Raw genomic sequence first — 24,323 nt, forward strand, 5'->3', positions numbered from 1 at the left:
TGTGTGTGCACGTCTGCGTGTGTGTGCACATGTGTGTGTGTGCACGTCTGTGTGTGTGTGCACGTCTGTGTGTGTGTGCACGTCTGCACGTGTGTGCATGTCTGCACGTGTGTGCATGTCTGCATGTCTGTGCGTGCACGTCTGCGTGTGCATACATGTCTGCGTGTGTGTGCATGTCTGCACGTGTGTGCACGTCTGCGTGTGTGTGCACAGCTATGCGTGTGTACACCGATACATGCGCTGGAGGAGCGGAGGTTTTGTGCCCGTGCGTGTGCGCGCTGGGAGCAGAGATGGGGGGGGGTGAGCGTGCAAGGGTGTGTGCGCATGGCTCTGCGTGTGCGCATGGCTCTGCGTGTGTGTGCGTGGCCTCAGGAGCAGAGGTTTGGCGTGCACGCCTGGGCGCGTGCAGAGCCGTGCATCCTCTGCGGGGTGTGCATGTGTGTGCACGTGCACGTGTGTGTTTGCATGTAGGTGTGCGTGCAGCCGGGTGGTGTTGCATGCGTGTGTGCGTGCAGCGCGGTGCCCTCGGCGGAGCCTGAGGCCGCGGTGTGCGGCGCAGCCATGGCTCCCCGCTGGGCCTCCCTGCTGCTCCTCGCCTGCGCCCTGGCGCTGCTGGCCGGGCGCCCCAGCGCCGCCGGCCCCACGCAGCCCACCTACCCCGGGGACGATGCGCCCGTCGAGGACCTCGTCCGCTTCTACAACGACCTCCAGCAGTACCTCAACGTGGTCACGCGGCATCGGTGAGCACTGGGGCGGTGGCGGGGGCACGGCTGCGGGACCCCTGCGACGCGCTGCCCCGTTGCAATGTGCTCCCCGTTGCAACGCACTGCCCCATTGCAACATGTTCCTTGTTGCAAGACATTCCCCATTGCAATGGCACTCCCTGTTGCAGTCCGTTTACCTGCTGCAACCAGATCTTTGTTGCAGCGCGCTCCCCATTGCAGCGCGCTCCCCGTTGCAGCGCGCTCCCCATTGTAATGCGTTCCCCATTGCATCACGCTCCCTCGTTGCAACACGCTGCCTGTTGCAACATGCTCTCCTCCTGCAACCAGCTCCCTTCTGCAACAAGCTCCCCCGTTGCAGCACACTGCTGCACCACGCTGCCTCGTTGCAACCTGCTCAACTGCTGCAACCCGCTCCCTGCTGCAACCTGCTGCCATTGCCATACACTCCTGATTGCGACGTGTTCCCCATTGCAACGCGCTGCTCCCCTGCGACTTGCTCCCTTGCTGCACCCTGTGCTCGCTGCAGCCAGCTCCCCTGTTGCAACGCGCTCTCCGTCGCTGCATGCTCCCTGGTGCATGGCGCTGCCCCCCAGTAACGCGCTCCCCCCTCGCAGGTACGGCAAGCGGTCGGGCGGCCGGGCGCTGTGTGAGGAGCCCTTCGGCGCCGTGGGGTGCTGAGCCCCCAGGTGAGGGGTGGCAGGTGGGGGGCTGGGGGCTGGGTGAACCCCCCAGCGCCAGCCGTGCCTCAGTTTCCCCAAGGGGCGTCATCCTGGGTGCAGGCGGGGGAGTCCTGGGGTGGGGGACACGGGGCAGGGGGGGCACTGCGGGGTGCTGGGGTTCTGACCCCCCTCTTGTTGCAGGGACATCGCTGGGGCTGAGCGGGTGAAGAGAAGCCCGGGGAGCTGCTGCACCCGCAGCACCCGCAGCACCCGCAGCACCCGCAGACCCATCACCCCGGGGCCGCGCTGGCCCCCCCAGCAATAAACCCCCTTGCAGTCACCTCCTGCCTCTGCCTGCTCGGGGGGACGGGGGTGTCGGGGGGGGCACTGGGGATGCTGGGACTGGGGACACTGGGGGCACTGGGGCTGGGTCACTGGAGGCACTGGGGGCACTGGGGCTGGGGATGCTGGGACTGGGGATGCTGGGGGCACTGAGGACACTGGGGGCACTGGGGACACTGGGGGCACTGGGGCTGGGGATGCTGGTACTGGGGACATTGGGGGCGCTGGGGCTGGGGACACTGGGGACACTGGGAGTGCTGGGGCTGGGGATGCTGGCACTGGGGGCACTGGGGCTGGGGACACTGGAGGCACTGGGGGCACTGTGGCTGGGGATGCTGGGACTGGGGGCACTGGGGACACTGGGGGCACTGGGGACGCTGGGGATGCTGGCACTGGGGGCACTGGAGCTGGGGACACTGATGTTGGTTGTGCTGGGCACCGTGGAGGCACCGGTGGTGGAGACACTGGGAATACTGGTGCTGAGGGCACTGGGGACACTGGGGATGCTGGTGGTGGGGACACTGGTGCTGGGACACGGTGTGGGTGCCCCACTGTGCCAGCAGTGGGGTCCCCCCCCCGTGGGACACAATGTGGGGGTGGGGGGGGCCGCGAGGACCTCGTGTGTCCCTGCACACGCCTGTGGGGCACTCACACACATGCACACGCGTGTGCAAGCACACGCCCGGGTGCCCGAGGGTGCCCGAGGGTGCCTGCCCACCGCACGCCTGCGCGGCCGTCCCTGTCCCCGTCCGTGCCAGTCACGCGTGCCCGGCCGTGCCCACGGCGCCACCGAGATGCCGGCGGCCGCCCCCAGCTCTGCCACTGGTGAGTGTTCCCGCGTGGGCACAGTGCGGGCACACGCGTGTGCAAGCACCCCCCGGGCGTGGGGCGTGCGCACGCGTGTGCACGGGGCACACCCAGGCATGGCCCCACGCGTGTGCAAGGGGTGGAGGTGATGCCTGCGCCGGCGGGCACTGCGGGGGGGGCAGGGGGGCGGGCGTTGCGCGGGTGGGCACCTGCCCGTGCGTGTGCGTGTTCGCGCTTGTGCGTGAGTGCGTGCGTGTGCAGGTGCGTGTGCAGACGAGCGGGGCGCGGTCCCTTTAAATCCGCGCCCCCCCCCCGCGCGGCGCTCCCCGGCCGCCCCCCCGGTTGCCATGGCAACAGCGCGGACCCGCGCCCCCCGCCCGCCCCCTTAAAGGGGCCGAGCCCCCGCTGTTCCCCCCTCCCCAAGCCGCGGGAGGCTGCGTGGCTGCGTGCGGGGGGGCTCCCACGGGTGAGCACGCACGGGGGAGCGGGTGCGGGTGTGCACGCGGATGTGCAAGCAGGGGTGGGCATGCACGGCGGTGGGCATGCACGGGTGGGCATGCACAAGGGGTGTGCTCGTGGGTTTGCACGCGAGTGTGAGCAGGCATGGGGTGTGTGTGCACACGTGTGTGTGAGCGTGCACAGGAACGTGCGTGTGTCAGCATGTGTGCAGACATGGGCGTGCACGCGTGGGTGCAGCATGCGTGCATGGGTCTACAGACGTGTGTAAGCATGCAGAGGTACGTGTGCCCGTGGGTGCTCAGGGCTGTGCATGCTCACACACACGCGTGCACACGGGTACGTGTGCATGCCACATGCGTCTGTGTGTGCACGCGCGTGGATCTCCACAGCGTGCATGAGCGTGTGCAGGTGTGCATATGGTCGCTCACACGGGTGTGCACACGCGTGAGCATGCGGAGGTGCGTGTGCATTAACTGTGCACGCCTGTGTGAGCCCACCCACGCACACACCCGGCCGCGGCTGTGCAAGGTGTTTACACGCGCGAGGGCCGATGTGACGTGATCGTGCCAGGGCTCGCGTGTGCAAGGCCCGGGGTGAGCGGGGCCGGGTGGGGGCCCCACGCGGGGCCGGGGAGGGGGGGCGGGGGCCGCGGTACCCGGATCTGGGGGGGGCAGGCGGGAGGCCCGGCTCCGCCGCCCGCAGCCATGAGCGGCCCCGGCGGAGGGTCCCCGCCGCCCGCCCCCGCCATCGCCCCCCTGGGCCCCCAAGGTAGGGGGGGGGTCGCGGGGGGTTGTCCCGGGGGGGGGGTGATACCCACGCAGGGGGTTGGCGTGGGCAGGGGGTGTTTGGGGATGGGGTGGGGGGAGACGGGGGCAGGGAGATGGGGGATGGGGGGGGGGTGTCTCTTGGGTCATGCCGTGACCCCCCAGATATGGGGGGGGGGTGTGTCTGGATTGCAACCCCCCTCCCCCGGCTGCATCGCGAGCATCCCCCGCCATTGCAGCGCAGCCGCTCCTCGCGGTGCAGCGGCTCCCAGTTGCGTTGCAGCCCCCCCGGTTGCATTGCAGCCCCCTCCCCCGGTTGCATTGTAAACCCCCCCAATTGCATTGCAGCCCCCCCAGTTGCATTGCAACCCCCGGCTGTATTGCAACCCCCCCAATTGCATCGCACCCCCTGGCTGTATTGCAACCCCCCCATTTGCATTGCCCCCCCCCGGAGTTGCATTGCAACCCCCCCAGCTGCATTGCACTGCCCGGCTGCATTGCACCCCCCCCCGCCTGTATTGCACCCCCTCATTTGCATGGCCCCCCCATTTGCAGTGCAACCCCCCCCAGTTGCTGCAAGGACTGGGTGTGGGGAATACCCCCCCGGGGGGGGGGCTTTTGGGGGATCTCCCCCCACATCACCAGGGCAGCCCCCCCAAAGTGCTGGCTTTGGGGGGGGGGGGGGCTCTCCTTGTGGTCCCCACTGCCGGGGACTGGGGGTGCAGTGCAACTCCCTGCAGGTACGGGGAGGCTGAGGGGGGGGGCCTGGAGGGGGGGTGGGTTTGGGGGGGCAGCAGGTGAGTTCTTCGCACGGGGATGGGGTGCTCCTCGGCTGGGGAAACTGAGGCACGGGGGGTGGGGGGCTGTGGCTCTGAGCAGCCAGGGTTAGACCTTACCCCCCCCCCACGAGGTGTCGGGGGGCTCCTCCCCACCCAGGGGCTGCGATGCCCCACGGCCCCCCCACACCAGGCAGGGCAGGGTGACGATGCTGGGGGACACGTCCGTGTAGGACGAAACGGGGGGGAATCCCTGCCTCCAGGGGACCCCCCCACCGCCCCCCCCACCCCTGCCAGCTCCCATAATGGGGGGGGGGGACCCTGGGGCGAGTGGGGGGGGTGGGGAGGGGACACGGCCACCCCCTGGCTCCATTTGACTTTCACCCACGTTGCTGCTCTCTCCTGCTCTGCCCCTCCCCTCCCTCCGTGTCCCCATGTCCCCCCCCCCCACCCCGTGCCCCCCCCCCAGCCATGCAGCAGGTCCTGGACAACCTGATGGGGCTCCCCGGCACCCCGGGGGCCGCCGACCTCGACCTCATCTTCCTCCGCGGCATCATGGAGAGCCCAATAGTAAGGTCCTTGGCGAAGGTACAGTGGCGCGGGGGTGGCACCCTGTCCCCCCCCCCGGCCCCCCGCTGCAAGGGGCGGCGAGTGGGGGACGGGGAGGGTGTGGGAGCACGGGTGGGTGTGGGTGGGGGGGTGTGTGTGGGTGCACAGGCGTGAGTGTGTGTGTTTGTGTGCGCATACACGTGTGTGGATGCGTGCACATGTATGTGTGCGTGTGGGGGTGCATGCTTGCACGTGGGGGTGCATGCAGGGATGTACGCTTGCACGTGGGGGTGCATGCACACGTTTGCACATGCGTGCGTGCGCGTGCGTGGAAGTGAGCGTGCGTGTTTGCATGTGCGTGTGTGCACACCCGTGCGTGCGAGGCTGCCGTGTTTCAGCGCGGAGGTGGGGGAGGGTGCTGGGTGTGCGCTGCCCCTGGGGGGGTTGGGGGGGGTGTGGGGGGTGGTGTGCAAGGTTCTGTGTGCGCACGCGTGTGTGTGTGCATGTGTGTATCGCCCGCTGATGGGGTGCGTGTGGCTGCCCCCGCGTCCTGTGCGTTCACCAGTACACGTGTGTGTGTATTTGCACGTGTGCACAGTTGTGCAATGGCACGTGGGTGCATGGGTTGGCGTGGTGATGTGCGTGCAAGGGCGTACGCACACATGCACGTGCATGCACAAGCGTGCACTTGAGGATGAGCACGTGCGTGCATCCAAAAGGGCGCATTTGCACGTGTGTGTGCACGCAGGGCGCCGTGCGTGTGCAGCGGGCATGCATGTGTGTGCTCATGTGTGCATCCAAAAGGGCGCATTTGCACGTGTGTGTGCACACAGGGCGCCGTGCGTGTGCAGCGGGCATGCGTGTGTGTGCTCATGTGTGCATCCAAAAGGGCACATTTGCACGTGTGTGTGCATGCAGGGCGCCATGTGTGTGCAGCGGGCATGCGTGTGTGTGCTCATGCATGTGTGTGCTCATGCATGTGTACTTGTGCATGTGTGTGCTCGTGCGTGTGTGTGCTCATGCGTGTGTACTTGTGCGTGTGTGCGCTCATGCGTGTGTGTGCTCATGTGTGCATCCAAAAGGGCGCATTTGCACGTGTGTGTGCATGCAGGGCGCCGTGCGTGTGCAGCGGGCATGCGTGTGTGTGCTCATGCATGTGTGTGCTCATGCATGTGTACTTGTGCATGTGTGTGCTCGTGCGTGTGTGTGCTCATGCGTGTGTACTTGTGCGTGTGTGTGCTCATGCGTGTGTGCGCTCATGCGTGTGTGTGCTCGTGCGTGCCACACGCCCCCCCCCCGCAGCGGGAGCAGATGCCGGGGGTATTAGCGGGCGGGTGGGCGGCGCGGGGGGTCCCTAATCCCCCCCCCACCCCCCAGGCCCACGAGCGGCTGGAGGAGACGAAGCTGGAGGCGGTGAGGGACAACAACCTGGAGCTGGTGCAGGAGATCCTGCGGGACATCGGGCACCTGGCGCGGCAGGACAGCGCGGCCGCCGAGCTGGCCCGCATCCTGCGCGAGCCCCACTTCCAGGTGGGGTGCGCGAGGCAACGCGCGCGTGCAAGGGCGTGCGTGAGGTGGGGGTGACGGCCCCCTCCTGCGTTGCAGTCCCTGCTGGAGACCCACGACTCGGTGGCCTCCAAGAGCTACGAGACCCCCCCGCCCAGCCCCGTTCTGGATCCGGCCTTCAACAACCAGCCCGTGCCCCCCGACGCCGTGCGCATGGTGGGCATCCGCAAGACGGCCGGCGAGAACCTGGTGAGCGTGAGCCTGGGGTGCTGCGGGGTGCTGAGGGGTGCTGGGGCATTGCTGGGTGCTGGGGGTGCTGGGGGCATTGCGGGGTGCTGGGACATTGCGGGGTGCTGGGGGCATTGCGGGGTGCTGGGGCGTTGCAGGGTGCTGTGGCATTGCTGGGTGCCAGGGGCATTATGGGGTGCCAGGGGCATTGCAGTGTGCTGGGACATTGCGGGGTGCTGGGACATTGCGGGGTGCTGGGGGCATTGTGGAGTGCTGGGGGCGTTGCAGGGTGCTGGGGACATTGCGGGGTGCTGGGACATTGCGGGGTGCTGGGGGCATTGTGGAGTGCTGGGAGCATTGCAGGGTGCTGGGGACATTGCGGGGTGCTGGGACATTGCGGGGTGCTGGGGGCATTGCGGGGTGCTGGGACATTGCGGGGTGCTGGGGACATTGCGGGGTGCTGGGACATTGCAGGGTGCTGGGGGCATTGTGGGGTGCTGGGACATTGCGGGGTGCTGGGGGCATTGCGGGGTGCTGGGGCATTGCAGGGTGCTGGGGCGTTGCAGGGTGCTGTGGCATTGCTGGGTGCCAGGGGCATTATGGGGTGCCGGGGGCATGGTTGGGTGCTGGGACATTGCGGGGTGCTGGGGGCATTACGGGGTGCTGGGACATTGCGGGGTGCTGGGGGCATTACGGGGTGCTGGGGCATTGCAGGGTGCTGGGGTGTTGCTGGGTGCTGGGTGGCATTGCGGGGTGTGGGGGCATTATGGGGTGCTGGGTGGGCGGCCTGGGACGCTGCGGCGGGGACAGCGGCGTGGGGCTGACGCAGGGCTGTGCCGGGCAGGGGGTGACGTTCCGGGTGGAGCGGGGGGAGCTGGTCATCGCCCGCATCCTGCACGGGGGCATGGTGGCGCAGCAGGGGCTGCTGCACGTGGGGGACGTCATCCGGGAGGTGAACGGGCGGGAGGTGGGCAGCGACCCGCGGGCGCTGCAGGACAGCCTGCGCCACGCCAGCGGCAGCGTCGTCCTCAAGATCCTGCCCAGCTACCAGGAGCCCCACCCGCCCCGGCAGGTACCGCCCCCCGCCCCACCCTGCACCCCACCCTGCACCCCACCCTGCACCCCACATCCGCAGCCCGCACCCAGCACCCTGCCCGCGGCTCCCTCTTCCCCTGCCCTGTGCCTCCATGTCCCCATCTCAGTGTCCCCTCATCTCTCTGTCCCCGTGTCCATGTTGTCCCTGTGCCACCCTGCCGACGTCCCCGTGCCACCCTGCCGACGTCCCCGTGCTCGTGTGTCCCACGTCCCCCTGTCCCCTTCCCATGTGCCTCCTCTCCCCATGTGTCCCCTGAGTTCCCCGTCCCCATGTCCCCACGTCCCTCTGTCCCTCTGCCCACGGCCCCCGCACACCGGTAGGGACTTGCCCCGTGCCCACGTGCCCCACGGTGAGCAGGACCCCAGTGTCCCCCACTGCGCCCTGTGCCACCGGCACTGGTGAGGGCACCCGGCTGCGGTGGCACCTGCCCTGTCCCCATCCCTGCCTTGTCCCCGTCCCCACGGCAGGATCTGGGTGCCCGGGTGGCAAAGGGTGCCCTGCGTCCCCCCCCCTCCCTGTGCCAGCCCGGCGCAGGCGCCTGCCATCACCCTGACTCCCTGGGGACAAAGCAGCACTGTCATTGCGTCCCCTGGCACCGCGTGTCCCCGCGCCGGGCTGGCCCTGTGGCACCCTGCTGCTGCCAGCGCCGGGCAGGGGTCCCGTGTGCAAGCACACACGCGTGTGCGGCGTGGCGTATGCGTGCACGCTTGCCCCCGCACGCTCCCGCACGCATGTGTGCCATCGTGGGCGCGGCGGTGGCGGCGCTGGGCGCGTGCGTGTGCCTGTGCGTGGGCGTGGGGCTGTGCGTGGGTGCCGCCGTGGGTGCCCTGTGGGGCGCGGCGGCGGCCGCCGGTGCCGCCTGCGTGTGCGCGGGTGCCGTGCGTGCCTGGCTGCGCCGGGCGGCGGGGGGGGGCGGCGGGCACCTAGCGGGGTGAACACGCGTGTGTGCATGGCGCAGCTCCTGCGTTTCCTACCGGCACGCTGGGGGAAACTGAGGCACGGGCTGGCAGCACCCTGGGCGATGGCAGAGCAGGGAATCCAGGGGTCCGGTGCCCCCCCCCCGCTGACCCCCCCCGGTCCCCAGGTCTTCGTTAGGTGCCACTTCGACTACGACCCGGCCACCGACAGCCTCATCCCCTGCAAGGAGGCCGGGCTCAAGTTCACTGCCGGGGACCTGCTGCAGATCGTCAACCAGGACGACCCCAACTGGTGGCAGGTCAGGGGGGGGTCCCCGGGCAGGGGAGGGGGGGGTCCTGGCCCTTTGTTCCCCTCCTGGGGGTCCTCCCGGCAGTGGGGGGGTCCACAGAGGGTTAGGGGGTTCCCTGGAGCTGGGGGGTTCCCTGGAGCTGGGGGGGGGGTATCCTGGGGTTGGGGGGGGTCCCTGAGAGCTGGGGGGGGGTCCCTGTGGGGTGGAGGGGGTTCCGTGGAAGCTGGGGGGGTCCCTGGGAGCTGGGGGGTCCCTGGGAGATGGGGGACTCCTGGGGCTGGGGGGGTCCCTGTGGGGCGTGGGAGTTCCCTGGGAGCTGGGAGGTCCCTGGGAGCTGGGGGGTACCTGAGAGATGGGGGGGCTCCTGGGGCTGGGGGGGTCCCTGTGGGGCGTGGGGGTTCCCTGGGAGCTGGGGGGTACCTGAGAGATGGGGGGGCTCCTGGGGCTGGGGGGGTCCCTGTGGGGCGTGGGGGTTCCCTGGGAGCTGGGAGGTCCCTGGGAGCTGGGGGGTACCTGAGAGATGGGGGGGCTCCTGGGGCTGGGGGGGTCCCTGTGGGGCGTGGGGTTTCCCTGGGAGCTGGGAGGTCCCTGGGAGCTGGGGGGGTCCCTGGGAGCTGGGGGGTTGTCCTGGGGCTGGGGGGGTCCCTGTGGGACTTGGGGGCATCCCTGGGAGCTGGGGGATCCCTGGGGCTGGGGGGTCCCTGGGAGCTGGGGGGGGTCCTTGGGAGATGGGGGAGTCCCTGTGGGGCTTGAGGGGTCCCTGGGGCTGGGGAGGGTCCCTGGGAGCTGGGGGGAGCCCCTGTGGGGGTGGGGTCCTGTGGGGCCGGGGTCCCCACGCGCGGCACCGTCCCCCCAGGCGTGCCACGTGGAGGGGGGCAGCGCGGGGCTGGTGCCCAGCCAGCTGCTGGAGGAGAAGCGCAAGGCCTTCGTCAAGCGGGACGTGGAGGTGGCCCCCACCTCCGGTACGGAGCCCCCCAGCCCTCGGTGGGGACATGGCCCTGGGGACGGGGGGACAGGTGGTCACCCCCCGAGGGGGAGCACGGCGGGTGCCCTGCACCCCACGGCGATGTCCCCATCGCTGTGGTGCTGTCCCTGCGGCAGGTCCCCAACTCCCCGGGTGATGTCCCCGTCCCCATGGCACTGTCCCTGTGGCAGGTCCCAGCTCCCATGACACTGTCCCCATGCCATGACACTGTCCCCGTGCCACGGCATTGTCCCCATCCCCATCCCCAGCTCAGCCAGCCCCCGTGCCCTCGGCAGGGGCCCTGTGTGGCAGCCTCAGCGGGAAGAGGAAGAAGAGGATGATGTACCTGACGACGAAGAACGCCGGTGAGTGTCCCCCGCTGGTGTCCCCCCAGAGAAGGGGGGACAGTCCCCAGGCCGTGCCCGTGGCAGGCTCGTGGTGGCACCTCACGGGACGGGGTGCCCTGGGGTTCCCATGGCACCCAGCTTGGTGTCCCACCGCGGGTGACAGCCCTGTCCCTCGCCCAGAGTTCGACCGCCACGAGCTGCTGATCTACGAGGAGGTGGCCCGCATGCCCCCCTTCCGCCGGAAAACCCTGGTGCTCATCGGCGCCCAGGGCGTGGGGCGCCGCAGCCTCAAGAACAAGCTCATCATGTCGGACCAGGCGCGCTACGGCACCACCATCCCCTGTGAGTGTCCCCGTGTCCCCGCCAGCATCGCTGGTCCCTGTGAACATCACCGTCCCCATGAGCATCACCGTCCGTGCCAGCATCACCATCCCTCACCAGCATCCCTGTCCCCCGCCAGCATCCCCGTCCCCCGCGAGCATCCCTGTCCCCTGTGAGCATCCCTGTCCCCCACCAGCATCCCTGTCCCCCGTGAGCATCCCTGTTCCCCCGTGAGCATCCCTGTCCCCCACCAGCATCCCTGTCCCCCGTGAGCATCCCTGTCCCCCACCAGCATCCCTGTCCCCCGTGAGCATCCCTGTTCCCCCGTGAGCATCCCTGTCCCCCACCAGCACCCCTGTCCCCCGTGAGCATCCCCGTCCCCCGTGAGCATCCCTGTCCCCCGTGAGCATCCCTGACCCCCACCAGCATCCCTGTTCCCCCGCGAGCATCCCTGTTCCCCCACGAGCATCCCCCTCCCCCGCGAGCATCCCCGTCCCCCACCAGCATCCCTGTCCCCCGTGAGCATCCCTGTCCCCCACCAGCATCCCTGTCCCCCACCAGCATCCCTGTCCCCTGTGAGCATCCCTGTTCCCCTGTGAGCATCCCTGTCCCCCATGAGCATCTCTGTCTCCCACCAGCATCGCTGTCCCCCATGAGCATCCCTGTCCCCCACCAGCATCCCTGTCCCCCGTGAGCATCCCTGTCCCCCACCAGCATCCCTGTTCCCCTGTGAGCATCCCTGTCCCCCACCAGCATCCCTGTCCCCCGTGAGCATCCCTGTCCCCCACCAGCATCCCTGTCCCCCGTGAGCATCCCTGTCCCCCACCAGCATCCCTGTTCCCCTGTGAGCATCCCTGTCCCCCACCAGCATCCCTGTCCCCTGTGAGCATCCCTGTCCCCCACCAGCATCCCTGTCCCCGGTGAGCATCCCTGTCCCCCGTGAGCATCCCTGTTCCCCCGTGAGCATCCCTGTCCCCCACCAGCATCCCTGTCCCCGGTGAGCATCCCCATCCCTGGTGATGCCCAACCCGTCCAGCCCCGGGGCAACGCACCCCGGGCTTGCGGCTGCAGCATCGCAGCCCCGCGGCCATCCCCGTGGGCTGTGGGTGCCCCCCAGGGTGGGACCCCCAGGCTGGTGGCAGGTGGCACTCAGGCTGTCCCTGGGCAGACACGTCACGGAAGCCGAAGGAGAGCGAGAAGGACGGGCACGGGTACCGCTTCGTGTCGCGGGGGGAGATGGAGGCGGACATCAAGGCGGGGCGGTACCTGGAGCACGGCGAGTACGAGGGCAACCTCTACGGCACCAAGATCGACTCCATCCGCGCCGTGGTGGAAGCCGGCAAGATGTGCATCCTGGACGTCAACCCCCAGGTAGGGGACCTGGGGGGGACACACACACACCAAGGGGTGGCTGGGGCTGCCCCCCGCTCCGGGGCTCAGCGCTGTCCCCTCCTGCCCAGGCAGTGAAGGTGCTGAGAACAGCTGAATTCGTGCCATATGTGGTCTTCATCGAAGCCCCCGGCCCTGAGATGCTGCGGGCCATGAACCGGGCGGCGCTGGAGAGTGGCGTGGCCACCAAACAGCTGACGGTGGGTCCCCTCCCCGGGGTGAGACGGGGAGGGGCACAGGGAGCGATGGGGAAACTGAGGCAGGGTTTGTGCGGGGCAGGAGGCTGACGCCAAGCGGACGGTGGAGGAGAGCGGCCGGATCCAGCGCGGTTACGGCCACTACTTCGACCTCAGCCTGACCAACGACGACCTGGAGCGCACCTTCGGGCGGCTGCGGGAGGCCATGGAGCTCCTGCGCGCCCAGCCCCAGTGGGTGCCCGTCAGCTGGGTCTACTAGTGCTCCCCCCAATCCCTGCGGGGGGGGGGTGTCCCCACCACCCTCACCCCCCGCTCCCAGCCCGGCCAGAAGGGCTGTGGGCGGGGAGGAGGGCGGTTGTGCCCCTGCTGTCTCACCCACTGGTGTGATGAGCTCGCCGTGCTCAGCGCCACGGGGGGGGTGGGGGTGGCACTGGCTCTCTGCAGAGCCCCCCCCCCCTCCAGCCAAGCCCAGCCCCTCTCTCCTTCCTACCCAGCCCCAGATTTATGGGGGGGGGGGGCCAGAAGCAGCCGGTGGGGTCCCATGGGGGGGACAGACCCCCCCGCCGTGCCCAGCACCCACACAGCTATTCACTGCCAAAACCTCACCCCCCTCCCCGTATTATCCCAGGGGACTGTGCCCCCCCCCCACCCCCAGCCGGGGTTCTTGTGAGTGGGGGGGCACGGGGAGGACGGGGGTCCTCCAGCACCGTGTGGCTCCGGCCCCTCGTAGCCCTGTGCCTCAGTTTCCCCATGGGGAAGCACACCCTGTGCCTCAGTTTCCCCATGGGGAAGCACACCCCGTCCCGGGGCAGCACTTGGGTGGGGACCCCCAGGGCTGGGAGTGAGGGGGGTGGGATGGGGGGGGGTCACACCCAGCTGGAGCCCCATAAGCTGCTGTGGACCCGGGAGTCCTGGCTTGCCCCCCCACACCCCAGGGACCCCACTTTCACCCTTATCAGGGTGGGGGTCCCTCTCTGTCCCTTGTGCCCCCCATCACCCCTTCCCAGGTAGCAATAACCCCTCTGAGACCCCCCCCACCCGCGTGGGTTTGGCCCTGTAATTAACCCTTAATTAACCCTGTAATTAACCCCCGGGCGGTGGGAGGGGGCTGCGGCTGGGGGCTCGCTGGGGTGCTGCCGGAGGTGTCTGGGGGGGGGGGCTGCCATGGGGTGACCCCGAGGGACGGGGACATGGGGAGTGCAGGTATGTGCACACGCGTGTGCCAGCGGGGTGTGTGTGCCCCCCTCCCTCCCGCGGCCACCCCCGCCCCTGTCCCTGTCCCTGTCCCTGTCCCTGTCCCCACCCCGGGTTGCTCCCTTTTGGTACTTTGCTGTGACTTTTATTAAAGGAGAGAAAAGCAGCGGGTCTGTCCCTCATGGCCAAATCCGGCGGGGGCTGGGGCACCCCTGGGGGGGGACATGGTGTCACCGGTGTCACCGGTGTCACCGCTGCCCCACCCTGCCCCCCTCCCACCTGGTGCTGATGGTTTTTTTCCGCTACGAATCGGGGTTTTGCCCCAGTTTGGTGCCTGGAGGGCGTTTGTGGGGCTGGGGGGTGTGCATGTACGCATGCGTGTGTGCATGTATGTGCCTGTGTGTGTGCATGTATGTGCCTGTGTGTGTGCATGTATGTGTGTGTGTGCATGCGTGTGTGCATGTATGTGCCTGTGTGTGTGCATGTATGTGCGTGTGTGTGCATGTATGTGCGTGTGTGTGCATGCGTGTGTGCATGTATGTGCGTGTGTGTGCATGCGTGTGTGCATGTATGTGCCTGTGTGTGCATGTATGTGCGTGTGTGTGTGCATGCATGTGTGCGTGTATGTGCATGCGTGTGCATGCATATGTGTGTGCATGCATGCGTGTATGTGCATGTGTGTGCATGCATGTGTGTGTGCGCATGCGTGTATGCGTGCATGCGTGTGTGCGTGCATGCATATATGTGTGCGTGCATGCGTGTGTGCATGTATGCATGCGTGCGCGTGCGCATGCATGAGTGTGTGCGCATGCATATGTGTGTGTGCATGCGTGTGTGTGCGCACACGTGTTTGCACACGCGGCTGTACTTGGGATTTGGTGGTTGTGGGTGCTGGGGGTGTTGAGTGGGGTTTGGGTGTTGGCGGGTCGGGGGGGGTGTTGTGCGTGTGCGTGTGACATTGCACGCACAGGCCCTTACTTGGTGCTGCCGGGAGAGGTCAGCAGAGCTGCAGGCACCAGAGCTGGGTGGGTGTGGGTGGGCGTGTGCACGCGTGGGTGCGCAAAGGTGTGCGTGGGTGGCTGGGTAAGGGTGTGCAGCGTGTGTTTGCACAGTGGGTGCATTATGGGTGTGCAAGGGTGTGTTTGCACAGACGCGTGTGTATGGGCGTGCACGTGTTCTCCCGCGTGTGCGTGTACAGTTTGCTTGCACAGGTGTGCGCGCGCCTCCTTGCACAAGCGTGGGTGCCCACGCACGCGTGTGTACATGCAGCACCCAGCACACACCAGCGCCACGCACCCCTCCACCTCACGCACACGCGTGTGCACACCCGCTGCCACCCCGAGGCCTGGCCCGTGTCGCACCAGGTCCCAGCACTGCCACCAAGGAGTTAAGGGTGGGGACGGACATTCCCCCCCCCCCGGGACCACGTGCTTCCTGGGGTGCCCGCGGCTATAGGGTGCCATGGCCGTGGGGTGCCGTGGCTGTAAGGTGCCGTGGCTCTAAGCTCCTATGGCTATAAGCTCCTGTGGCTTTAAGCTGCGGTGGCTATAAGCTGCCGGGTCTATAAGCTGCCGGGGCTATAGGGCGCCGGGGCTATACGGTGCTGCGCGCGGTGGCAGCCATGTGGACCACCCTCCTGCTGCTGGCCCTGGGCACGCTGGCGTTGGGGTTGGTGGCCCACCGGCTCCTGGCCCCGGCCGGCAATCCCTTCGCCCGGCCCCCCGCGGGGCCCCCACGGCCACTGGTGACGGACCCGCGCGTCCGCGACAAGGTCCTGAAGCGGGGTGAGTGCTCCGTCCGTCCGTCCCGGTGCTCTCCGGGCGTGCTGTCCGTCCCCACGCCCCCGTGCAACGAGGCGTGGCGGGGGGGGGGGCTGAGCCCCACGCGTGTCCGCAGGGTTCAGCGCCCGCCGGGTGCCGCCGGAGCTGGACGCCGTGGTCATCGGCAGCGGCATGGGGGGGCTGGCGGCGGCGGGGACCCTGGCCAAGGCGGGCAAGAGGGTGCTGGTGCTGGAGCAGCACGACCAGGCCGGTGGGTGCTGCCACACCTTCCACGAGCGGGGCAGCGAGTTCGACGTGGGTAAGGACCCGCCCGGCACGGCCGCACCCCCGGCTGCCCCCGCCCTGGCACCCGGGGCCTGCGCTGGGCGGCTGCCAGTGCCTGTGGGTGCAGGCGGCGTGTCTGTGGGTGCAGGCAGTGTGTCTGTGGGTGCAGGCGGCGTGTCTGTGGGTGCAAGCAGCGTGTCTGTGGGTGCAGGCAGTGTGTGTCTGTGGGTGCAGGCAGCGTGTCTGTGGGTGCAGGCGGCGTGTCTGTGGGTGCAGGCGGCGTGTCTGTGTGTGCAGGCGGCGTGTCTGTGGGTGCAGGCGGCGTGTCTGTGGGTGCAGGCGGTGTGTCTGTGGGTGAAGGTGTGTGCAGGTGTGTGTGCAGGCAGTGTGTCTGTGGGTGCAGGCAGCGTGTCTGTGGGTGAAAGTGGTGTGCCTGTGGGTGCAGGCAGTGTGTGTCTGTGTGTGCAGGTAGCGTGTCTGTGGGTGCAGGCGGTGTGTCTGTGGGTGCAGGCAGCATGCCTGTGGGTGCAGGCAGTGTGTGTCTGTGGGTGCAGGCGGTGTGTCTGTGGGTGCAGGCAGTGTGTGTCTGTGGGTGCAGGTCCGTACGGGTGTGTGTGCAGGCAGCGTGTCTGTGGGTGCAGGCAGCGTGTCTGTGGGTGCAGGCAGTGTGTCTGTGGGTGCAGGCAGTGTGTGTCTGTGGGTGCAGGTCCGTACGGGTGTGTGTGCAGGCAGCGTGTCTGTGGGTGCAGGCAGTGTGTCTGTGGGTGCAGGCAGCGTGTCTGTGGGTGCAGGCAGTGTGTCTGTGGGTGCAGGTCCGTGCGGGTGTGTGTGCAGGCAGCGTGTGCCTGTGTGAGCAGGCAGCGTGCAGGTGTAGCTCAGGGTGTGCATGCAGGGCAGGTGTACCCACCCTGCCGTGTGTCCGCAGGCCGGTTGCATCCCTGTGAGCGTCCCTGTGTAGCGGGGTTGCAGGGTGGGTGTGTTTGCAATGAGCGCATGCAGCGCCTGCAGCGTGCCCTGCTTGCACATTCAGTCAGTGCGTGTGCACATGCCGTGTGTGCATTGCATGCGCTGTGCGCACACACGTGGTGCCTGTGCCTGTTTACAGCGTGCAGCAGGCAGATATGGCAGTGTGTGCGTGCAGTGTCTGCAGTGTTTTTGCAGTGCATGCACCGTTTGCGTGCAGCATGCGTGCATGCACTGTTTGCAAGCAGCGTGTGTGCATGCAGCGTGTGCATGCAGCACCTGCAGTGTTTGCGCCCCGTTTGTGTTTGCAGCGTGCCGTATGAGTGCATGCACGCGGTCTGCAGTGCATTTGCAGCGTGCATGCAGCGTGTGTACAGTGAGTCCATGCAACGCCCGCGCTCTTCCCCTGTAGCTTGCGTGTGCAATGTGTGTGCAGCGCACGCGTGCAGTGTGCGTGCCGTGCTCGCAGCCCAGGTCACACCAACCGCCTCTCAAGATGACCCGCACTTAATTCCCCCATCTGCCACCCCGGGGGGCTCCCACCGCGTGTCCCCAGAGTGGGGACAGACTGGTCCCCAGCCCCGCAGCGGGCTGACCCCACCCCCACCCCGGGCCCCGCAGGCCTCCACTACGTGGGGCAGATGCACGAGGGCAGCATGCTGCGCGTGGCGCTGGACCAGCTGACGGACGGGCAGCTGTGCTGGCAGCGCCTGCCCGACCCCTACGATGAGGTGTCCCTGGGTCCCCGGCGCTACCAGCTCCGTGCCGGTAAGACCACCTTCGCCACCGCCCTGGAGGAGCAGTTCCCCGCCGAGAAGGTGGCCATCAGGGAGTTCATGAAGCTCTCCAAGGTGGGAGAGCTTGGGGACACCCTCCCGTGGGTGGTGGCACGTCCCCAGGGTGTGGGACACAAGTGATGGGTATGTTGGGGGACAAGTGTGATGGTCATGGTGGGGACACAAGTGATGGGTATGTTGGGGGACAAGTGTGATGGTCATGGTGGGGACACAAGTGATGGGTATGTTGGGGACAAGTGTGATGGTCATGGTGGGGACACAAGTGATGGGTATGTTGGGGACAAGTGTGATGGTCATGGTGGGGACAGGGGTGGTGGGTATGTTGGGGACAAGTGTGATGGTCATGGTGGGGACACAAGTGATGGGTATGTTGGGGGACAAGAGTGATGGTCATGGTGGGGACACAAATGATGGGTATGTTGGGGACAAGTGTGATGGTCATGGTGGGGACACAAATGATGGGTATGTTGGGGACAAGTGTGATGGTCATGGTGGGGACAGGGGTGGTGGGTATGTTGGGGACAAGTGTGATGGTCATGGTGGGGACACAAGTGATGGGTATGTTGGGGACAAGTGTGATGGTCATGGTGGGGACACAAATGATGGGTATGTTGGGGACAAGTGTGATGGTCATGGTGGGGACAGGGGTGGTGGGTATGTTGGGGACAAGTGTGATGGTCATGGTGGGGACACAAGTGATGGGTATGTTGGGGACAAGTGTGATGGTCATGGTGGGGACACAAATGATGGGTATGTTGGGGACAAGTGTGATGGTCATGGTGGGGACACAGGTGATGGGTATGTTGGGGACAAGGGTAACGGGCACAGAGAGCATGGTGGGGACAAGTGATGGTCATGGTGGGGACAGGGGTGGTGGTCATGGTGGGGACAGGGGTGATGGTCATAGTGGGGACAAGCATGATGGTCACAGTGGGGACAGGGGTGGTGGGCATGGTGGGGAAGTGGCAGAGGGAGGGTTGGGGACAAGGGTGATGGTCATGGTGGGGAAGGGGCAGTGGGAACGTTGGGGACAAGAGATGGGCATGTTGGGGACAAGTGTGATGGTTATGGTGGGGACATGGGTGATGGTCATGGTGGGGAAGGATGTTGGGGACAAGGGTAACGGGCATGGAGGGGACACAGGTGATGGGCATGGTGGGGACAAGTATGATGGTCATGGTGGGGAAGGGGCAGTGGGAACATTGGGGACAGGAGTGATGGTTACGGTGGGGACAAGAGTGATGGGCATGGTGGGGACAAAAGTGATGGGCATGTTGGGGACAAGTGTGATGGTCACGGTGGAGATGGGTGGTGGGCATGGTGGGGAAGCGATAGGGAGAAGGTTGGGGACAAAGGTGATGGTCATGGTGGGGACACAGGCATTGGGCATGGTGGGGACAAGCAATGGGGATGGTGGGAACGTGGGTGGTGGGCACAGTGGGGATGGGTGCTGGGGAGACGGGTGGTGCTGGGGACACGGGTGGTGCTGGAGTCACGGCAGTGACAGTCATGAGGACGTAGTGGTGGCAGCGGTGGGGCCAGGGGTGACGCGGGGCGGTCCCCGCGCAGATGGCCTCGCGGCACGTGGCGCTGCTGGCGGTGCTGAAGATGGTGCCGCGGTGGCTGGCCACCCTCCTGGTCCGCACCGGCCTCATCTACTGGATCTCGCCCGTCTTCCGCCTGGCGGCCACCAGCCACAGCGAGGCCGTGGCCCGGCTGACAGACGACCGCGACCTGCGCGCCCTGCTCAGCTACCTCTTCTACGGTCAGGGGGCCGTCGCGATAGGGAGGGGGCTGTCACGATAGGGAGGGCACCATTGCAATAGGGGAGGGCCATGTCGCGATAGGGGAGGGCACTGTCACCGTGGTGATGGAGGAGGGTTGTATTGCAAAAGGGGACTGCGTCACGATAGGGGAGGGCCGTGTCATGATAGGGGAGGGCCATGTCATGGCAAAGGAGGGCCGTATCATGATAGGGGATGGCACCATCATGATAGGGGAGACCTGTGTTGCAATGGGGAGGGCTGTGTTGTGATGGGGAGGGCGGTGTTGCAATAAGGCAGGCTGCGTCATGATACAAGAGGGCCACCTTGCAATAGGGGAGAGCTGTATCATGACAGGGGACGGCTGTGTCACGATAGCAGAAGAATGTGTTGTGATAGGGGAGGGCTGCATCATGATGGGGAGGGCCATGTCACAATAGGGGAGGGCCATGTCGCGATAGGGGAGGCCGTGTTGCGATAGGGGGGCCATGTCACGATAGGGGAGGCCGTGTTGCGATAGGGGGGCCGTGTCGCGATAGGGGAGGCCGTGTTGCGATAGGGGGGCCATGTCACGATAGGGGAGGGCCATGTTGCGATAGGGGAGGCCGTGTCGCGATACAGGAGGCCATGTCGCGATAGGGGAGGCCATGTCGCGATAGGGGAGGGCTGCCTCACATTGGTCCCCGCTGTCCCCAGGCTCGGCCCCGCAGGACTCCAGCTTCCTGGTGAACATGCTGATGGTGCACCACTACCAGCGAGGGGCCTGGTACCCGCGGGGGGGGGCCAGCGAGATCCCCTTCCACGCCGTGCGCCTCATCGAGCGCGCGGGGGGGGCCGTGCTGGTGCGCGCCCCCGTCACCCGCATCCTCGTCTCCCCCGCCGGCACCGCCGTGGGTGAGCGCCCAACTCAACCCCCCCCCCCCCGCCTCTCCCCACCCCAGCCTCCTGCCGTGGGGGGGACACACGATGGGGACAGGGTGGCAGTGCCCTGCGCCCCCCCTCACCCCCCCCCCGTGCCCCCCAGGGGTGGTGGTGCGGAAGGGGCCCAGCGAGGAGGAGGTGGAGATCTTCGCCCCCGTCGTCATCTCCGACGCCGGCATCTTCAACACCTTCGGCAAGCTGCTGCCCCCCCCGCTCCGCGACCACCCAGGTACCGTGTCCCCGTGTCCCGCCTCCCTGCTGTCCCCATGTCCCCAGCATTCCCATGTCCCCAGCATCCCCACATTCCCAGCACGCCTGTGTCCCCAGTGTCCCCCGTGTCCCCAGCGTCCCCAGTGACCCCACAGCCCCAGCATCCCTGGCATCCCCAGTGTCCCCACAGCCCCAGCATCCCTGGCATCCCCATGTCCCCAGCGTCCCCAGCGTCCCCAGTGTCCCCACAGCCCCATATCCCCAGCGTCCCCAGTGTCCCCAGTGTCCCCAGCGTCCCCAGTGTCCCCACAGCCCCATATCCCCAGCGTCCCCAGCGTCCCCAGCGTCCCCAGCGTCCCCACAGCCCCAGCATCCCTGGCATCCCCATGTCCCCAGCATCCCCAGCGTCCCCAGCGTCCCCAGCGTCCCCAGGGTCCCCACAGCCCCAGCATCCCTGGCATCCCCATGTCCCCAGCGTCCCCAGTGTCCCCAGTGTCCCCAGCGTCCCCAGCGTCCCCAGTGTCCCCACAGCCCCAGCATCCCCAGCGTCCCCAGCGACCCCACAGCCCCAGCGTCCCTGGCATCCCCAATGTCCCCACAGCCCCAGCATCCCCAGTGTCCCCAGCATCCCCAGTGTCCCCAGCGTCCCCAGTGACCCCACAGCCCCAGCGTCCCTGGCATCCCCATGTCCCCAGCGTCCCCAGTGACCCCACAGCCCCAGCGTCCCTGGCATCCCCGTGTCCCTGGTGTCCCCTCCGCGGGGGCAGGGCGTCACCTCCCGCATCCCGACCCGCGTCCCCGCAGGCGTCCGCTCCCGCCTGGCCGTGGTGCGGCCCGGCATGGGCTCCTTCCTGGTCTTCGTGGGGCTGCGGGGCGGCGCCGCCGAGCTGGCACTGCCCGCCACCAACTTCTGGATCTACCCCCACAACGACCTGGACGCCATGTAAGGGGTCCCCGGGCACCCCGGGGTGGGTGCAGGGTGGGTGGGGTGGGTGCAGGGTGGATGCACGGCGGGTGGGGTGGGTGCAGGGTGGGTGGGGTGGGTGCAGGGTGGGTGTATGATGGGTGGGGTGGGTGCACGGTGGGTGCATGGCGGGTGGGGTGGGTGCACGGCGGGTGGGGTGGGTGCAGGGTGGGTGCACGGCGGGTGGGGTGGGTGCAGGGTGGGTGTATGATGGGTGGGGTGGGTGCAGGGTGGGTGCATGGCAGGTGGGGTGGGTGCACGGCGGGTGGGGTGGGTGCAGGGTGGGTGCACGGCAGGTGGGGTGGGTGCAGGGTGGATGCACGGCGGGTGGGGTGGGTGCAGGGTGGGTGCACGGTGGGTGGGGTGGGTGCAGGGTGGGTGCATGGCGGGTGGGGTGGGTGCACAGCGGGTGGGGTGGGTGCAGGGTGGGTGTATGATGGGTGGGGTGGGTGCACGGTGGGTGCATGGCGGGTGGGGTGGGTGCACGGCGGGTGGGGTGGGTGCAGGGTGGATGCACGGCGGGTGGGGTGGGTGCAGGGTGGATGCATGGCAGGTGGGGTGGGTGCACAGTGGGTGCATGGTGGGTGGGGTGCATGCACAGTGGGTGGGTTGGATGCGTGATGGGTGGGGTGGATGCACGGCGGGTGGGTTGGGTGCAGACTGGGTGCACGGCGGGTGGGGTGGGTGCAGGCTGGGTGCATGGCGGGTGGGTTGGGTGCAGGGTGGGTGCATGGCGGGTGCATGGCGCCGGCCGCTCTGCCCGCAGGATGACCCGCTACGCCGCCCTGAGCCGTGATGACGTCCCTGAAAACCTGGCCATGATGTTCATCACCTTCCCCGCCGCCAAGGACCCCACCTACGAGCAGCGGCACCCAGGTACGGAGCGGGGGGGCCCCCCACATTTCCCCCCCCCCCCCAGCTCTGCAGCCCTGATCCACTCGGCTTTGTGGGCTCAGAAGCTCCTTAATCCCAGCAGCCGGGGTGACGGGGTGGGCACCCCCGCCGCTGTCCCGGGCTGACGCTGGCACTGGGGGTCCCCCGAAATGGGACGGGGGTTGTCACCGGTTGTCACCCCCTCCTGGCAGGCCGGTCGTGCATGACCATCCTGACCATGGCGCGGTACGAGTGGTTCGAGGAGTGGGCTGGCACCCGCGCCAAGCACCGGGGTCCCGACTACCAGCGGTACAAGATGGCCATCGCCCAGCGCCTGCTGGAGCGGGCGCTGCAGCGCTTCCCCCACCTCCGCGACAAGGTGACGGGGGTCCCCACGGCGTCCCCTGCCAGGCGGGGTGCCCAGCGAGGGGGGTGCACGGTGGGGATGGGGTGTTCTGCAGGGGATGGAGGGGGGGGGGGTTGGAGGGATGGGGTGCCCTGGTGCCCTGTGGGGTACCCTTTCAGAGTTGGGGTGTCCCATAGGGATGGGTGCACAGTGGAAATGGGGTGCACAGTGGGGACTGGGTGTCCCGTGGAGTTGGGGTGCCCAACAGGGACTGGGATGCCCAAGCAGGGTTAGGGTGGCCAGTGGGAATGGGGTGTCCCATGGAGCTGGGGTGCCCAGCAGGGACTGGGATGCCCAAGCAGGGTTGGGGTGGCCAGTGGGAATGGGGTGCCCTGTGGGGTTGGGGTGCCCCATGGGCATGGGCACAGAGTGGACATGGAGTGCAGAGTGGGGACTGGGTGCCCACCCAGGATGGGGTGCCCTGCAGGGATGTGCTCGGTGGGGATGGGGTACCCTTTGGGGTTGGGGGTGCCCAATGGGAATGTGCCCAACAGGATGGGGTGCCCTGTGGGGTTGGGGTGCCCAGTGGGGACAGGGTGCCCTGCAAAGCCTGGCAGGACCTTTGCATGGGGTGGGCACCCACCAGGTAGACTTGGACCTGTTGTGGTGGGACCTGCTGTTTGGTGGGATGGGTCCACCCATGTCCCTGCGTCTCCCCTGTGCCCCGTGCACCCCCACGTGCCCTGTGCACCCCTGGGTGTCCCGTGCACCCTGGCATTCCCTGTGCACCCCCACGTGCCCCATGCATCCCTGCTTGCTCCATCCACCCCCACGTACCCCGTGCACCCCAGCGTGTCCCGTGCACCCCCACGTGCCCTGTGCACCCCTATGTGCCCCGTGCACCCCGACATGCCCCGTGCACCCCAATGTGCCCCTGCCCGGGCAGGTGGAGTTCGTGGAGGCGGCGTCGCCGCTCACCAACCAGCACTACCTGGCGGCTCCCCGCGGGGAGATGTACGGGACCGAGCACGACGTCAACCGCTTCAGCCCGGCCGTGGTGGCCGCCTTGAGAGCCGACACGCCCGTGAAGAACCTCTACCTGACAGGTAAGGGACCTGTGTCCCCATGTCCCCCTGTCCCCCTGTCCTTCTGTCCCCATGCCCAGCTCCAGGCTGCAGACAGCGTCCCCAGGGGCTCCCTGCAGCGTGGGATGTCCTGCCATGGTGGTGGGTTGGTCCCCCACGGCGGTGGCCGTGTCACCCATGGGGGGTGGCCGTGTCCCCCATGGGGCTGGCCGTGTCCCACCGTGGCTTGTCCCACCCAGGGCAGGACGTGTTCAGCTGCGGGGTGGCGGGGGCCCTGCACGGGGGGCTGCTCTGCGCCTCCGCCGTCCTCGGCCGCCCGCTCTACCTGGACCTGCTGCTCCTCAAGAAGAAGATCAAGCGGCGCCGGGGCCGGCAAGTGGCATGAGTGGCCAGGGCCACCTGCCGTGGGGACAGCCCCGTGCCGGGGAGCGTGCTCCCGACTCAATAAACCCCGACGTCCCGCTGGCCTGGGCCCGTCTCTCATGGGGATGGGATGGGGACGGATAGGGATGGGATGGGGACGGGATTGGGACGGAGATGGGGACGGGGACGGGGATGGGATGGGGACAGGGATGGGGATGGGATGGGGACGGGATGGAGATGGGGATGGGGATGGGATGGGGATGGGATGGGGACGGGGATGGGATGGGGATGGGATGGGGATGGGGATGGGGACGGGGACGGGGATGGGATGGGGACGGGGACGGGGATGGGATGGGGATGGGATGGGGACGGGGATGGGGATGGGATGGGGATGGGGATGGGATGGGGATGGGATGGGGATGGGATGGAGATGGGGATGGGGATGGGGATGGGGATGGGATGG

General features: G+C 67.9%; 3 protein-coding genes across 9 annotated transcripts; all 3 read left to right on the top strand.

The window, feature by feature from the left end:
* The first annotated feature begins 561 nt into the window (after window positions 1–561).
* On the top strand, window positions 562–1,403 carry LOC142092054 (pancreatic polypeptide-like). Its single transcript, XM_075171795.1, has 2 exons — window positions 562–740; window positions 1,340–1,403. Exons 1-2 carry the CDS (start codon window positions 562–564, stop codon window positions 1,401–1,403), a joined length of 243 nt encoding a protein of 80 aa, XP_075027896.1.
* Window positions 1,404–2,929: 1,526 nt separating this feature from the next.
* On the top strand, window positions 2,930–13,696 carry MPP2 (MAGUK p55 scaffold protein 2). 7 transcript variants are annotated; one of them, XM_075171404.1, is made up of 12 exons: window positions 2,930–2,999; window positions 5,002–5,120; window positions 6,459–6,611; window positions 6,687–6,836; window positions 7,660–7,887; window positions 8,996–9,127; window positions 9,975–10,080; window positions 10,352–10,447; window positions 10,610–10,771; window positions 11,919–12,121; window positions 12,211–12,339; window positions 12,419–13,696. In XM_075171404.1, exons 2-12 carry the CDS (start codon window positions 5,004–5,006, stop codon window positions 12,593–12,595), a joined length of 1,653 nt encoding a protein of 550 aa, XP_075027505.1. In that variant the 5' UTR covers window positions 2,930–2,999; window positions 5,002–5,003; the 3' UTR covers window positions 12,596–13,696. The 7 variants fall into 7 exon arrangements, with proteins under 7 accessions (XP_075027505.1, XP_075027507.1, XP_075027508.1 ...); XM_075171406.1 differs by having other exon boundaries at window positions 10,379–10,447; XM_075171407.1 differs by having other exon boundaries at window positions 2,963–2,999; window positions 5,002–5,102; window positions 10,379–10,447.
* A 1,287-nt stretch (window positions 13,697–14,983) lies between these two features.
* On the top strand, window positions 14,984–23,962 carry LOC142091876 (all-trans-retinol 13,14-reductase-like). Its single transcript, XM_075171399.1, has 11 exons — window positions 14,984–15,314; window positions 15,427–15,609; window positions 17,160–17,389; window positions 18,905–19,100; window positions 19,795–19,992; window positions 20,123–20,248; window positions 21,034–21,172; window positions 21,960–22,069; window positions 22,279–22,445; window positions 23,359–23,518; window positions 23,737–23,962. The coding sequence occupies exons 1-11, from the start codon at window positions 15,152–15,154 to the stop codon at window positions 23,880–23,882; spliced, it is 1,818 nt and encodes a 605-aa protein (XP_075027500.1). The 5' UTR covers window positions 14,984–15,151; the 3' UTR covers window positions 23,883–23,962.
* Window positions 23,963–24,323: the final 361 nt, after the last annotated feature.

Source organism: Calonectris borealis, chromosome 22 (assembly GCF_964195595.1).
Source record: "Calonectris borealis chromosome 22, bCalBor7.hap1.2, whole genome shotgun sequence".
NCBI lineage: Eukaryota > Metazoa > Chordata > Aves > Procellariiformes > Procellariidae > Calonectris > Calonectris borealis.